The 14,198-nt window shown below is 55.2% G+C and overlaps 2 protein-coding genes across 5 annotated transcripts in view; one reads left to right on the plus strand and one right to left on the minus strand.

Annotated features, from left to right (window-relative positions):
- The window catches only part of LOC134028510 (apoptosis-associated speck-like protein containing a CARD), a 386,877-nt gene that overhangs the window by 245,301 nt on the left and 127,378 nt on the right, over window positions 1-14,198 (minus strand). The window lies entirely within an intron of this gene.
- Window positions 1-14,198, plus strand: part of hipk3b (homeodomain interacting protein kinase 3b) — a 51,823-nt gene that overhangs the window by 30,877 nt on the left and 6,748 nt on the right. Inside the window, exons 4-15 of one of the 4 annotated variants that reach the window (XM_062471982.1) lie at window positions 5,693-5,812; window positions 6,304-6,390; window positions 7,205-7,389; window positions 7,626-7,779; window positions 9,029-9,149; window positions 9,280-9,401; window positions 9,653-9,774; window positions 10,948-11,115; window positions 11,204-11,509; window positions 11,638-11,784; window positions 12,755-12,981; window positions 13,324-13,375. In XM_062471982.1, the coding sequence (XP_062327966.1) occupies window positions 5,693-5,812; window positions 6,304-6,390; window positions 7,205-7,389; window positions 7,626-7,779; window positions 9,029-9,149; window positions 9,280-9,401; window positions 9,653-9,774; window positions 10,948-11,115; window positions 11,204-11,509; window positions 11,638-11,784; window positions 12,755-12,981; window positions 13,324-13,375 (1,811 nt within the window). The remainder of the gene's footprint in view (window positions 1-5,692; window positions 5,813-6,303; window positions 6,391-7,204; window positions 7,390-7,625; window positions 7,780-9,028; window positions 9,150-9,279; window positions 9,402-9,652; window positions 9,775-10,947; window positions 11,116-11,203; window positions 11,510-11,637; window positions 11,785-12,754; window positions 12,982-13,323; window positions 13,376-14,198) is intronic. The other 3 variants (XM_062471983.1, XM_062471984.1, XM_062471985.1) reach the window with 3 other exon arrangements.

Raw genomic sequence — 14,198 nt, forward strand, 5'->3', positions numbered from 1 at the left:
TCTTCTCTCCTCCCTTATCCCCCCCTTCACCTCTCCTCTCTCCTCCCCCCTCATTCTCTCCACTTCTCTCCTACATTCTACTCTCTTCTCTCTCCTCCTCCCTTTGCTCTCCCTCCTCCCTAATTCTCCTCTCGTATTTGAGTAAGTTAGTTAAACACTATAATATCACAGGTTATTTACACTAATAAGCATTCGTATGTTTCCTTGTGTGTTAGGTGTTATAATAAGGTGTTATAATAAGGGTGTAGTAATCACAGGGAAAATAGGATGGTGTGGAATAGTGAGTAGAGAGAGGCAGGAGGAGGGCTCCAGAGAGAGGGAGAGGAAGGAGAGTGATGGGCAGGGTGGGGCGGAGCTGATGGGCAGGGTGGGGCGGAGCTGATGGGCAGGGTGGGGCGGAGGTGATGGGCAGGGTGGGGCGGAGGTGATGGGCAGGGTGGGGCGGAGGTGATGGGCAGGGTGGGGCGGAGGTGATGGGCAGGGTGGGGCGGAGGTGATGGGCAGGGTGGGGCGGAGGTGATGGGCAGGGTGGGGCGGAGCTGATGGGCAGGGTGGGGCGGAGGTGATGGGCAGGGTGGGGCGGAGGTGATGGGCAGGGTGGGGCGGAGGTGATGGGCAGGGTGGGGCGGAGCTGATGGGCAGGGTGGGGCGGAGCTGATGGGCAGGGTGGGGCGGAGGTGATGGGCAGGGTGGGGCGGAGGTGATGGGCAGGGTGGGGCGGAGGTGATGGGCAGGGTGGGGCGGAGCTGATGGGCAGGGTGGGGCGGAGCTGATGGGCAGGGTGGGGCGGAGCTGATGGGCAGGGTGGGGCGGAGCTGATGGGCAGGGTGGGGCGGAGGTGATGGGCAGGGTGGGGCGGAGCTGATGGGCAGGGTGGGGCGGAGCTGATGGGCAGGGTGGGGCGGAGCTGATGGGCAGGGTGGGGCGGAGGTGATGGGCAGGGTGGGGCGGAGGTGATGGGCAGGGTGGGGCGGAGCTGATGGGCAGGGTGGGGCGGAGCTGATGGGCAGGGTGGGGCGGAGCTGATGGGCTGGGTGGGGCGGAGGTGATGGGCAGGGTGGGGCGGAGGTGATGGGCAGGGTGGGGCGGAGGTGATGGGCAGGGTGGGGCGGAGGTGATGGGCAGGGTGGGGCGGAGGTGATGGGCAGGGTGGGGCGGAGGTGATGGGCAGGGTGGGGCGGAGGTGATGGGAAGGGTGGGGCGGAGCTGATGGGCAGGGTGGGGCGGAGGTGATGGGCAGGGTGGGGCGGAGCTGATGGATGTGGCTGCCCAGGGTAAGACAGAGAGCGACAGAGCGACAGAGCGACAGAGCGACAGAGCGACAGAGCGACAGAGCGACAGAGCGACAGCAAGTGATGGAGTCTTTCCACCTATTCATGAAGTCTTGAGTTAGATGGCATCATCATGCCTGCGTCATGGCAGAAGTCCCAGTGGGTTTCAGCATGCAGTAAAACCCCAAGGCTAGTGCTAGGGCTAGGGTTAGGGCTAGGGTTAGGGTTAGGGCTAGGGCTAGGGTTAGGGCTAGGGTTAGGGTTAGGGCTAGGGTTCTGCCTCCACACTAGTGACATTCAAACAGAGAGGGCTTGTTATTGGTTTGAAGTGATATTCAGCTCCTGAATTTGCAGAGCTCTCTACCCCACACTCAAACACACACACACACACACACACACACACACACACACTCTACTGCTCTTAGGGTGGGTTTGGGTTTATGTGGTTATATATATATAGTTAGAGTCTGGTTCCACAGCACAATGTATTTATACCTCCTCCTACCCTCAGACCCACACTAAGGCAGACTGGTGGCTCGCCTTTATCTTTCCCCTATCAACTTCTGTGTGTGTGTGTGTGATGTCTTTGAAACATCTTTGGCACCAGTCCAGATTCTGTTATCAAGGACTGATTGCTGCAAGGATCTCGGGAATGTCCCCAGGTTGCACCTCCCTCTCTCTCTCTCTCCCTCCCTCTCTCCCCCCTCCTGGCGTAACTCTTGCATGGTTATGAGGGAGGTTGGCATCATCAAGAGCAGTGGTTTGTCTCCCAGCGTGGCAGCAACATGCCTTCTGGGAAAACATGTGGGTTCCCCCAAACACACAAACATCATGTCTATGCACGTACACACACTCACCTTTGCGCATACTTGCTGTCTTAGTCGTCATCCGCAGTGTGCGGTAATGTGCCACCACAACGGCACCTTAGTGACATTCATCAGAGCCCTGGATGGAGGAAGAGAGGGGAGAAGAGGAGAGGATGAGAAGAGGAGAGGAGGCGAGGAATGCGTCAGGATATTAATGATCATGTCCGACCTCATGGCAGCAAGATGAGATTAGCACTGTGATGCCTTCAGAATGGCAATGAATACACTCATCCCAACCTAGCCTCCCACACACTGGTGCCACACACACAGGACTGTAGATGGAGCAACATGTGGGCTCCAAAGATAACACACACACACACACACACACACACACACACACATATATATATATATATATATATATATATATATATATATACACACACATACAAACACAGATGTTGTCAGAACCTCTGACCTCTCCTGGCTGTGTGTGTCCTCTGCTCATCGGCAGACAGCTCAGATGTTTCTCATAGTCCTCCTCTGTGTCCTGGATCTGTCTCGCTCGCTCTTCCCTCTCTCCTCTCTCCTCTCCCCTTCTCCTCACCCCTCCCCTCTCCTCACCCCTCTCATCACCCCTCCTCTCCCCTCTCCTCACCCCTCCCCTCTCCTCACCCCTCCCCTCTCCTCACCCCTCCCCTCTCCTCCCCTCTCCTCAGCCCTCCTCTCCCCTCTCCTCACCCCTCCTCTCCTCTCACCCCTCCCCTCTCCTCACCCCTCCTCTCCCCTCTCCTCACCTCTGCCCTCTCCTCACCCGTCCTCTCCCCTCTCCTCACCCGTCCTCTCCCCTCTCCTCACCCGTCCTCTCCTCTCCCCTCTCCTCCTCTCCCCTCTCCTCACCCCTCCCCTCTCCTCACCTCTCCCCTCTCCTCACCCGTCCTCTCCTCTCCCCTATCCTCACCTCTCCCCTCTTCTCACCTCTCCCCTCTCCTCACCCGTCCTCCCCTCTCCTCTCTCCTCTCCCCTCTCCCCTCTCCTCCTCACCCCTCCTCTCCTCCTCTCCCCTCTCCTCTCCCCTCTTCTCTCCCCTCCTCTCCCCTCTCCTCCTAGCCCCTCGTGTCTCCTCTGCTCGTCTCCTTAATCCATGTGATGTGGGAGAGAGACAGGGAGAGACAGGGAGAGACAGGGAGAGACAGGGAGAGACAGGGAGAGAGACAGGGAGAGACAGGGAGAGACAGACACGTGTATCTTCTTGTGGGTCTGTCTCATGGTATCTGTCCCAGTCAGGGTGTTTACATTCCGTGCCTGGTCCTGGGTGCAGTCTTTCCCCCTGGGTCTTAAAGGGAGGGGGGTGTGTGCCAGGCCTGTGGACAGGAGGGTTAACAAGTCAGCGCTGTGTTGTTGGAAGCCAAGCTGTTAATCCAGACGTTGTTTGCATAAGAAAGCTGGTCAACAGTGAACCAGACCTCTACCACGGCCTCTACTGCAGCCTCACACACGGCCTCTAATGCAGCCTCACACACAGCCCCTACAAGGCTAGTTAGGAAAGCCCCTGTCCAGGGCCAAGGAGATCATAGTTCCCTTCGCCTCTCTCCCTCCACCTCCACCTCCCCCCCCCCTCCCCGCCAGTACCACTCAGCCTCTAATGGATGTTTTCTCTTACACCTCTCTGTGACTGACGTCAGACACGCCTCTCTCTCCTCTGCCTCTCTCCTGCCTCTCTCCCCCTCTTCTCTCCTGCCTCTCCCTCCTCCTCTCCTGCCTCCTCTCTTGTAAACCTGATCCAGTTATTATCTCTCTCAGAACAGCTGACACACACACACACACGTACACACACAGCTTGGCACACGTTATGTGAGTGTTATACCTACTGTAGAGGCCCTGACCCTCTCACACACACACACACACACACACCAAGCATGCACTGTCACACACACACACCCACTCACACACTCAAAACAAATGCATCCAGTCACACATCAGTGCTACAGATCGGATTTACCGCCCTCACTTTGGTAACAACCATCTCCAAGGTCATATGACACACACACTGCACCCACACCAAACACACTCTCACACACACACTCTCGCACACACACAGACAGTCAGCTGTGGAGTGCTGTTGAAGCTGGGTTGTTGGTGTGGCTGTGGGAGGGGCAGGTCATTCACAGAACTGACCCCTGACCCCTGACCTGGATGTGAAGACTGAACGCTGTTATGTTCACATTATACTCAGGGCTCCAGACTAACTTGTTGCCTTGGTTGCACTGGTGCGCCTAACTTTTTTTATTTAGGTGCACCAGCACAACATTTAGGTGTACCCAAATTTTTCCTTGCGTAGCCACAATTTCAAGGTCACCTTTTTATCACGCTCCATATACATTCATATATATTATGTAAATGATCTTAAACAAGAATAAGGTGTAGGTAAATATATTTTTTATTTGAAGCACAATCATACTGTATATACATTTTTTTTATCTTTTAAGTGCTTCACTGAGCTGCCAAACAAAAATATTTTAAGCAAAATAAAACATTTCAAAATAGAAAGTGCTACTGTTTAAAAGTGCTTCCCTGAACTGAGACCTAACATTTCATGGCTCATAGTCTTATAGCGGGTCACACCTTGCTGTCGCATGCCCTTCAGATGGCCAACACCTGTAATTTGGCCTTCTTGCCCTATGGCCTTGGCTAAATCATCTTGCCACACTCTCCCTAGCATCAAAATCCTAGCTCCATGGGTTAGCTCCATGGCCCAGCTTCGTAACTCAGGGGTCCGCAATTCATTTTTACAAGGGGCCACATGAGAAACCTGAAATGTGTTGGAGGGCCTCATCAATTTGCTCACTATTCATTTTCTCCCATTGTAAAAAGCAGTAAAGTATATATTTTGATTAGCTGGTTATCAGAAGAATAAGGATATTCTGTAAATATCTATATAAATATTTTAGATTTTGGTGTAGGTAAAGACTATAGAAGTAATAAACAGTAAAAACAACAACAGTGTTTTGTTTTATTTGTAACTAGTTAATCTTCACAAACACAGATTTTTTTTTTTTTGATTTACCTCACGCGGGCCGGATTGAGACAGCCTGTGGCCGGTTATGGCCCGCGGGCCATACAATGCCCAGGTCTGCTAAACTGACTCTGGTGCTCAGGTCGTAATTTCAATCACACAGCACGGAGCTACAGGAATATCTGGACCACAGCCAATCAGAGGCAAAGACCCGCCCCATCTCTGTCTCTGATTGGTTTAGACCACGATATGATCCAACCATGAGTGTCAGTTCCGTCAAAGGATAACAAACGCTTCGTTTGTGGAGAGACAGCGGATGCGAGGAGGTTAGGTGCACCGGTGCAACCTTGGAAAACATTTTGTCGCACCCGTACACATTTCGGTCGCATCGTGCGACCATATTGGTCGCACTCTAGAGCCCTGACACTGTTCTTCTTACCTCAACACCTGTCAACACAAAATGACACAAATTCTTCCCTCCACCCCTCCACCCCTCCCTCCACCCCTCCCTCCCTCCCTCCACCCCTCCCTCCCTCCCTCCCTCCACCCCTCCCTCCACCCCTCCTTCCACCCCTCCCTCCCTCCACCCCTCCCTCCAGATCCGCTACATCTCCCAGACGCAGGGTTTACCAGGGGAGCACCTGCTGAATGTGGGGACAAAAACATCTCGCTTCTTCTGCAGAGAGTCTGACTCCCCCTACGCAGCATGGAGACTGAAGGTACACACACACACACCACACACACACACCACACACACACACACACCCAGAAACACCCCACCATCAGACTCGCCACTCCTCACAATCACACACACACACAAGGCTAAAACACTCCCTCTGTTGACCTTTGATCCCAAACCCCCCCTTAGATACACACTGATGTTGAAAAGCGTCTGCGTGCCTCACATAGCCCCCCCTGCACACACTGACATCCTGTCAGAACCCTCCCAAACACAGCTCCTAAACTGCCCTCTCTCACCTACCCTCTTCACAAACACACACCTCCATGAGCTGACCCATCTTGCCACAGATTAAAACCTGGTTTGCTAATTAAAGGAACTGATTTCTCGACCATAATGACAGACAATCTGTCGAGTCAGGCTGTCAACAAAGCTGAATACAGGTTGTGCTCCTCCCGTAGAGATCAGTGAGAATCTGAGTTTTAGTGTACGTGTTCCGTGTTTTGTGTTGTCTAACTGTGTCTCCTGCAGTCCACAGACAGCCACGAGACCGAGACAGGGATGAAATCCAAGGAGGCCAGGAAGTACATCTTCAGCTGTTTGGATGACATAGCGCACGTAAGTCCACAACACAGGAAGTACATCTTCAGCTGTTTGGATGACATAGCGCACGTAAGTCCACCACACAGGAAGTACATCTTCAGCTGTTTGGAGGACAGGAAGTGAGCAATTTCCCACAGGAAGTGCTTGCCTCATTCTATCTTCGAAGTTATGAATGCAGACCCAAGAGGTTACCGGTTCAAATCCTTCCCTGTGTGTCGCTTTTGACAAAAGCCAAGTGAGGACGTTACTTTATAACATTAACCTGACAGGAAGTGGACTGTCAGGTGGTTGCAGGATATAGAGCACCTGGTGGGAGACAAGAAGTGAGTGTTCAGCGGTAGTAGTGATGGCGTCATGCCGACCGCGTATCGTTACCGGGGAGGAAAAACCCCATGAGACTCGTCATGACAGACGCAGAGACCGACGAGATGCTTTTGAATCATTTTTTCTCCCCGTTCGTTGTTGAAACAGTCACAGGAAGTTCCTTAGCAGACAGATGGCTGGATGTTCCCTCCCTGTTGCCAAGCAGAACAGAGGGAAGCTGGAGAAATTAGGGTGGTGATTCATGAGAGAAAAAACTCAAATGTTCAAATGTTAACCTTTTGATAAACGCCTCCGCTATGGTTTTAGCTGAGGCCTCAATGAATCCGTTCTCAAATGGTACTTACCCTCACATCCGTACAAGGAATAAAGTTTTAAAGTTCAGTGTGTGTTATGTGGCTGGCTGAGTGTGTTATGTGGCTGTGTGGGTGTTTATGTGGATGTCTGCTTGTGTACGTGTGTATGTATCGACACACACTTAGCAGTGATTCCGTGTGTCCTTTCCCAGGTGAATTTGGTGCTGAACCTTGAAGGTAATGACCAGCTTGCGGAGAAGGGTGACCGCGGGGAGTTTGTGAGCCTGCTGAAGAGGATGCTGATGATCGACGCCGAGCAGAGGATCGTCCCTGCAGACGTCCTCAGTCACCCGTTTGTCACCATGCAGCACCTGCTCGACTTCCCCCATAGCAACCAGTGAGTCTGCTGTTCCCATTGGCTTGCACAGGAAAACAGCCACCAGAATACCAGTCGTATTGATTGAATAGATTTTCCGGATTGGATTTGATCTCCCTTCCCCTCATCCCTCTCTTGTCACCCTTGGCCTTTTCCTCCCCTTCCCCTCTCATCCCTCCCCTCTTCTGCCCCCTCCGCCTCTCCTCCTCCCCTCCCCTCTCCTCCCCTTTCCTCCCCTCCCCTCTCCTCCCCCTCAGGGTTAAATCATGTTTCCACATCATGGATGTGTGTCGCTCTCGTCCTGGTGTCTATGACTCGGTGAACCGGAACAAAGCCCCGTTCCTCCGCCCGGTGACCTCCTCCGCCAGCCTGACGGGGCCCTTCAGCAAGATGGCCGGCGTCCACACACAGGTCAGCCTCCGTGTCACTTCCTGTCTGCTGAGGCGTCCACACACAGGTCAGCCTCCGTGTCACTTCCTGTCTGCTGAGCAGGAAGGAGGAAGTACTCTGGATTGACTACACAGCTAGACTTCTATGTGTTGGGTGGATGGATACAGTAGTCTGCTGTAGTATACAGAGCGCCTATACTACAGTTGTATATGACATGTATAAATATTAGAAACTGTGTGTATGCACAACTAGTCTTGCATTTCCTGTGTGTATAAAGATCCCCCCACACACGTACACACACGCGTGCACAGAGACACACACACGTACACACAGACACACACACAGACACACACACAGACACACACACACACACAGACACAGACACACACACAGACACACACACAGACACAGACACACACACAGACACACACACAGACACACACATGTACACAGACACGCACCCGCCGTTCTGCAAGTCAGCCGGTTGCGTCTCTCCCCCGTTTCCGCGGCAACCGGGCGACGTCACGGCAACGACGCAAGTGTGTCTCGTTGCTTAGGGAAACGGATGAGTTGACCCTCTTAAACGACAGATCTGATCGTGTTACAGAGATGGGTTAGTGTTGGGGGGGAAAGGGGGGGGGGGGAGAGGGGGGGAGAGAGAGACAGAGGGAGTACGGAGAGAGAGGGAGACAGGGAGAGAGAGGGAGACAGGGAGAGAGAGGGAGACAGGGAGAGAGAGGGAGACAGGGAGAGAGAGGGAGAGAGTGAGACAGGGAGAGAGAGGGAGACAGGGAGAGAGGGAGAGAGAGGGAGAGAGAGAGGGAGAAATCCACTCACATTTCAGTTTGCTGCCGTTAGTTAACATCCTTCCTCTTCCAAGAGGAGAGAGAGAACCCAGAACAGTGTTCAGGCCTCAGTCTGAGTGAGGGGTCTGGCTAGCTGCTGTGTGTGTTGAGGGGTCTGGCTAGCTGCTGTGTGTGTTGAGGGGTCTGGCTAGCTGCTGTGACTAGGGGGAAGCTTTGTTGGCCTACTTCCTGTTTTACAACTCCTGTGATCGTTGCCAGGTCACACCGGGGTGCCCTCTGACCCCAGGTCCACGCTGCCCTCTTTGTTAAATCCTGGTGTGTGTGTCAGGAAGGACGCCGTCTGGTGGAGCTCTGGTGTTACTGCGGACGCTTGTTGTCGGGTTTCAAAGTAATTAGAGGCGGTTTTGACTTCGAGCTGAGTGTTTCCAGATACTCACTTCCACTCTCTGCTCCCCCCCCCCCAGGCTCTAGCCCCCTCCGCCCCCTCCGTGATGCATCCTGGGATACCTCTGCAGACAGGAAGTGGCCAGTTTGGGTGCAACGAGTCGTTCCCGCAGGCTCTGATCCTGTGCCCCCCCCTCCAGGGTAAGAACTGACACTCCACCCCTCATGATGAAGTGTCCTCTCCACCCAGTCACAGTTCTGCGTCCAGCCACCAGCCAGGAATGATGGGGTTCCTCCCCCTCCCTCCCTCCCTCACCCCTTCTCTCTCTAGGGATCCCCAGCAGTGTGGCCAAGCCGACTGGCTATTCTGTCCGCATGGAGACGACTGTTCCCCTGGTAACCCAGGCCCCGCCCATCCAGCCCCTGCAGATCAGAGCCGGGGTCATTACACAGGTGAGGCGAGGGGGAAGGGGAGAGGGAAAGGAGGGAGGGAGAGATGGAGAGATGGAGAGAGAAAGATGGGGAAGAAGGAGGAGAGAGAGAGAGAGAGGGAACCATTGCTGTACAGCTCCAGTAGAAGCTTACCTTCCCTGACATGATCAGCCAATAACAGAGAGAGAGTGGTTCTAATGAGATTCATCCACGTGCTGATTGTTGCTTAATGATAAGCCCTGCCCCTGTTTGCTCTGGCCCCTCCCCCTCAGCAGGCCTGGTCCAATCGGGCGCAGCAGATCCTGGTTCCTGCCTGGCAGCAGGTGACTCCCGTGGCCCCTCCCACCACGCTGGCGTCCGACTCTACTGCCCCCCAGAGGCTGGGAGACTGGGGGTGAGGATGGAGGGACCTGTCTGTCTGTGTCTGTCTGTGTCTGTGTGTCTGTCTGTAGATGTGTCTGTCTGTGTCTGTCTGTAGATGTGTCTGTCTGTCTGTCTGTGTCTGTCTGTAGATGTGTCTGTCTGTGTCTGTCTGTAGATGTGTCTGTCTGTCTGTCTGTGTCTGTCTGTAGATGTGTCTGTCTGTGTCTGTCTGTAGATGTGTCTGTCTGTCTGTCTGTGTCTGTCTGTAGATGTGTCTGTCTGTAGATGTCTGTCTGTGTCTGTCTGTAGATGTCTGTCTGTCTGTAGATGTGTCTGTCTGTGTGTAGATGTGTATGTCTGTCTGTCTGTGTCTGTCTGTAGATGTGTCTGTCTGTGTCTGTCTGTAGATGTCTGTCTGTCTGTAGATGTGTCTGTCTGTCTGTAGATGTGTCTGTCTGTAGATGTGTCTGTCTGTCTGTATCTGTCTGTGTGTGTGTAGATGTGTCTGTCTGTGTGTGTGTAGATGTGTCTGTCTGTGTGTGTAGATGTGTCTGTCTGTGTGTGTGTGTAGATGTGTCTGTCTGTGTGTGTAGATGTGTCTGTCTGTGTGTGTGTGTGTGTGTGTGTGTGTGCATGTATGTGCACTTCTGTCTGTGTATAAAAAGGCTGACTTTTAATGACACTTGCATGACATCTTTACGTTGTATTCATTTAGCAGACGCTTTAAATCCAGACTTGGTCCGTAGCTAGACCTTGGGTGTCAGTATTCAGTCTGCAGTGGACTGAATACTGACTGGTGCTTTTGGACACAGTCTGGTGGGTCACAACAGAACCAGTTCAGGTTTCCAACAATTTTTCCACCTAAATTATGTTGCCATGGACTCTCTGTTGCCATGGACTCTCTGTTGCCATGGACTGTGTTGCTATGGACTGGTCTCTGCTGCGTATTGATGACTCATGTCCTCGAGTGAGTGAGATCACAGCATATTATGTCACTAATGCTTCAAGTGTGTGTGTGTGTGTGTGTCTGTGGCTGGCTGAGTTAAAGCAATTTTACTGCAGTTCAACAGGTTGTAGGTTTGAATCCCCACAACCAACACCTTCATTTCACTTTTAGTCAAAGCATCTGCTAAATGAACCCGCAACTATTATTGATAACGATGATCATCGTTGGTTCATCTCACACTCTGGCCTGTCGTTGCAGGAAAGTGCGTCCCCATGGCAACCATTACAACTCCATGATGCCCCACCCCCAGAGGCTCATCACCAACCAGATGACCATGTCCGCCCACCAGCCAATCAGCATAGGCATAGCTCACGTAGTGTGGCCACAGCCTGCTGCCAACAAGAGAAACAAGCCCTGCGCCACCAGGTACACACACACACACACACACACACACACACACACACACACAGGTACACACACACACTGCTAACCCCTTACCGTGGTGTCTCTCCAGGTCCAACACCTTCTCCCTCCCCACCAACGCCCCCAGCTCGACCTGCCCCTCCCCCAAGATGGCCCACGCCCCCCAGAACCTGCAGGAGGCGGGGGCGCAGCCTGTCGCTGGGGAGGCGGTGCCGGAGGCGGAGCCTAGCTGCTGTAAGGCGGAGGCTGAGTCTGGGAGAATGTCGTCGTCTCAGCAGCAGCGGCCGACCCTGACAACCTCTGACCCCTGCAGCCCTGCCGCCAGCATCATCAGCATCAGCAGCGAGGAGGAGGAGGAGGAGGAGGAGGAGGAAGGCTCACAGAGACACTTACTGGAGTGAGTGGAAACTAGCGTCCTGTAACAAGCTGAACCTTGTCTGGGGCACCGCTGGCCCGAGACTCATCTGGTCACTTCTCTCCTCTGTTTCCTCCTGTGTGGTGTGTGGTGTGCGTGTGCGTGTGCAGGTGTAAGGGCAGTGTGGAGTGTGAGGCGTGTCAGAGCACCGTGAGCATGGAGAGAGTGTGTTCTCTCAGCAGCCCAGACAGCACGCTCAGCACCAGCTCCTCTACCTCCACACAGTCCCACAGCTCCCCCTGCAAGCAGCCCAACAGGTACACACACACACACACACACACACAGTCCCACAGCTCCCCCTGCAAGCAGCCCAACAGGTACACACACACACACACACACACACAGTCCCACAGCTCCCCCTGCAAGCAGCCCAACAGGTACACACACACACACACAGTCCCACAGCTCCCCCTGCAAGCAGCCCAACAGGTACACACACACACACACACAGTCCCACAGCTCCCCCTGCAAGCAGCCCAACAGGTACACACACACACACACAGTCCCACAGCTCCCCCTGCAAGCAGCCCAACAGGTACACACACACACACAGTCCCACAGCTCCCCCTGCAAGCAGCCCAACAGGTACACACACACACACAGTCCCACAGCTCCCCCTGCAAGCAGCCCAACAGGTACACACACACACACACACACACACAGTCCCACAGCTCCCCCTGCAAGCAGCCCAACAGGTACACACACACACACACACAGTCCCACAGCTCCCCCTGCAAGCAGCCCAACAGGTACACACACACACACACACAGTCCCACAGCTCCCCCTGCAAGCAGCCCAACAGGTACACACACACACACACACACACACACACACACAGTCCCACAGCTCCCCCTGCAAGCAGCCCAACAGGTACACACACACACACACACAGTCCCACAGCTCCCCCTGCAAGCAGCCCAACAGGTACACACACACACACACACACACACACACACACACACACACACACACAGTCCCACAGCTCCCCCTGCAAGCAGCCCAACAGGTACACACACACACAGTCCCACAGCTTCCCCTGCAAGCAGCCCAACAGGTACACACACACACACAGTCCCACAGCTTCCCCTGCAAGCAGCCCAACAGGTACACACACACACACACACACAGTCCCACAGCTCCCCCTGCCAGCAGCCCAACAGGTACACACACACCCTCACTCCCACTGCTCCATCCTCACCTCTGGGTGTGATTGCTCTGGTCTCCAGCATGTCTGATGACGAGCAGGAGAGCGGCTCCCCGGCCTCCGACTCGTCCGGCCGCGGCCGCGCCAGCCCCTTCATCCCGCGCAGCTACGTCTCCAACGGCAACCAGGCCGGCGAGCCGCGGGTGGCGTGCATCGCCCCGGTGACGGAGGGCAGCAGGCCGGTCGTCAGGACGATGGTGGTGCCGCCCATGAGGAACAACAACCCCAGAGACACACTGGGGAACACGGGTGAGACGCTCTGAACACACACACACACACACACACTGAAAACACACACACACTGAACACACACACACTAGGGCTAGGCGATATATCGAATATTGGCGATAATATCGCAATAATTTTGACGACAATGTAAAATTTGAAAATACTGTGAATATTGAATATATAAAAAAAAAAACACACTCAAACTCTGACAGTGTGACACACTGAATAAACAGTGTCCCCCACCATACACACACATCCAGAACAAACATACCAGTACACAAACATAAAGTACACGACTCCCCCCCTCCCCGTGTGAGAGAGGCGAGGGTGTGAGGTCACTTCCTGTGCTGCTGTGTCCCCCAGAGCCTGGTTCCCGGGGCCAGACCCCCCCTCCTGCCGCCCCAGGGGCCCGCAGGTGACTATCATACCAGCAGCTGAGCTCTGGATGGTGTTTGTTTTCTCTCTCCTCTCCTCCACCCAGTGGGCCCACTGGCTCCTCCCTGCTGTGGAGAGCCTGGCTTCCACCTGGGGGCTCCTGTGTGGGGGCTCCTGTGTGGGGGCTCCTGTGTGGGGGGCCCTGTGTGGGGGGGCCCTGTGTGGGGGCTCCTGTGTGGGGGCTCCTGTGTGGGGGGCCCTGTGTGGGGGGGCCCTGTGTGGGGGCTCCTGTGTGTGGGGCCCCTGTGTGGGGCCCCTGTGTGGGGGCTCCTGTGTGGGGGCTCCTGTGTGGGGGCTCCTGTGTGGGGGCCCCTGTGTGGGGGCCCCTGTGTGGGGGGCCCTGTGTGGGGGCTCCTGTGTGGGGGCTCCTGTGTGGGGGCTCCTGTGTGGGGGCCCCTGTGTGGGGGCTCCTGTGTGGGGGCCCCTGTGTGGGGGCCCCTGTGTGGGGGCCCCTGTGTGGGGGCTCCTGTGTGGGGGCTCCTGTGTGGGGGCTCCTGTGTGGGGGCCCCTGTGTGGGGGCTCCTGTGTGGGGGCTCCTGTGTGGGGGCCCCTGTGTGGGGGCTCCTGTGTGGGGGCTCCTGTGTGGGGGCTCCTGTGTGGGGGCTCCTGTGTGGGGGCTCCTGTGTGGGGGGCCCTGCCTCGGGGGCTCCTGTGTGGGGGCCCCTGTGTGGGGGCCCCTGTGTGGGGGCTCCTGTGTGGGGGCTCCTGTGTGGGGGCTCCTGTGTGGGGGCTCCTGTGTGGGGGCCCCTGTGTGGGGGCTCCTGTGTGGGGGCTCCTGTGTGGGGGCCCCTGTGTGGGGGCTC

This window comes from Osmerus eperlanus, chromosome 10 (genome assembly GCF_963692335.1).
Source record: "Osmerus eperlanus chromosome 10, fOsmEpe2.1, whole genome shotgun sequence".
NCBI classification, from domain to species: domain Eukaryota; kingdom Metazoa; phylum Chordata; class Actinopteri; order Osmeriformes; family Osmeridae; genus Osmerus; species Osmerus eperlanus.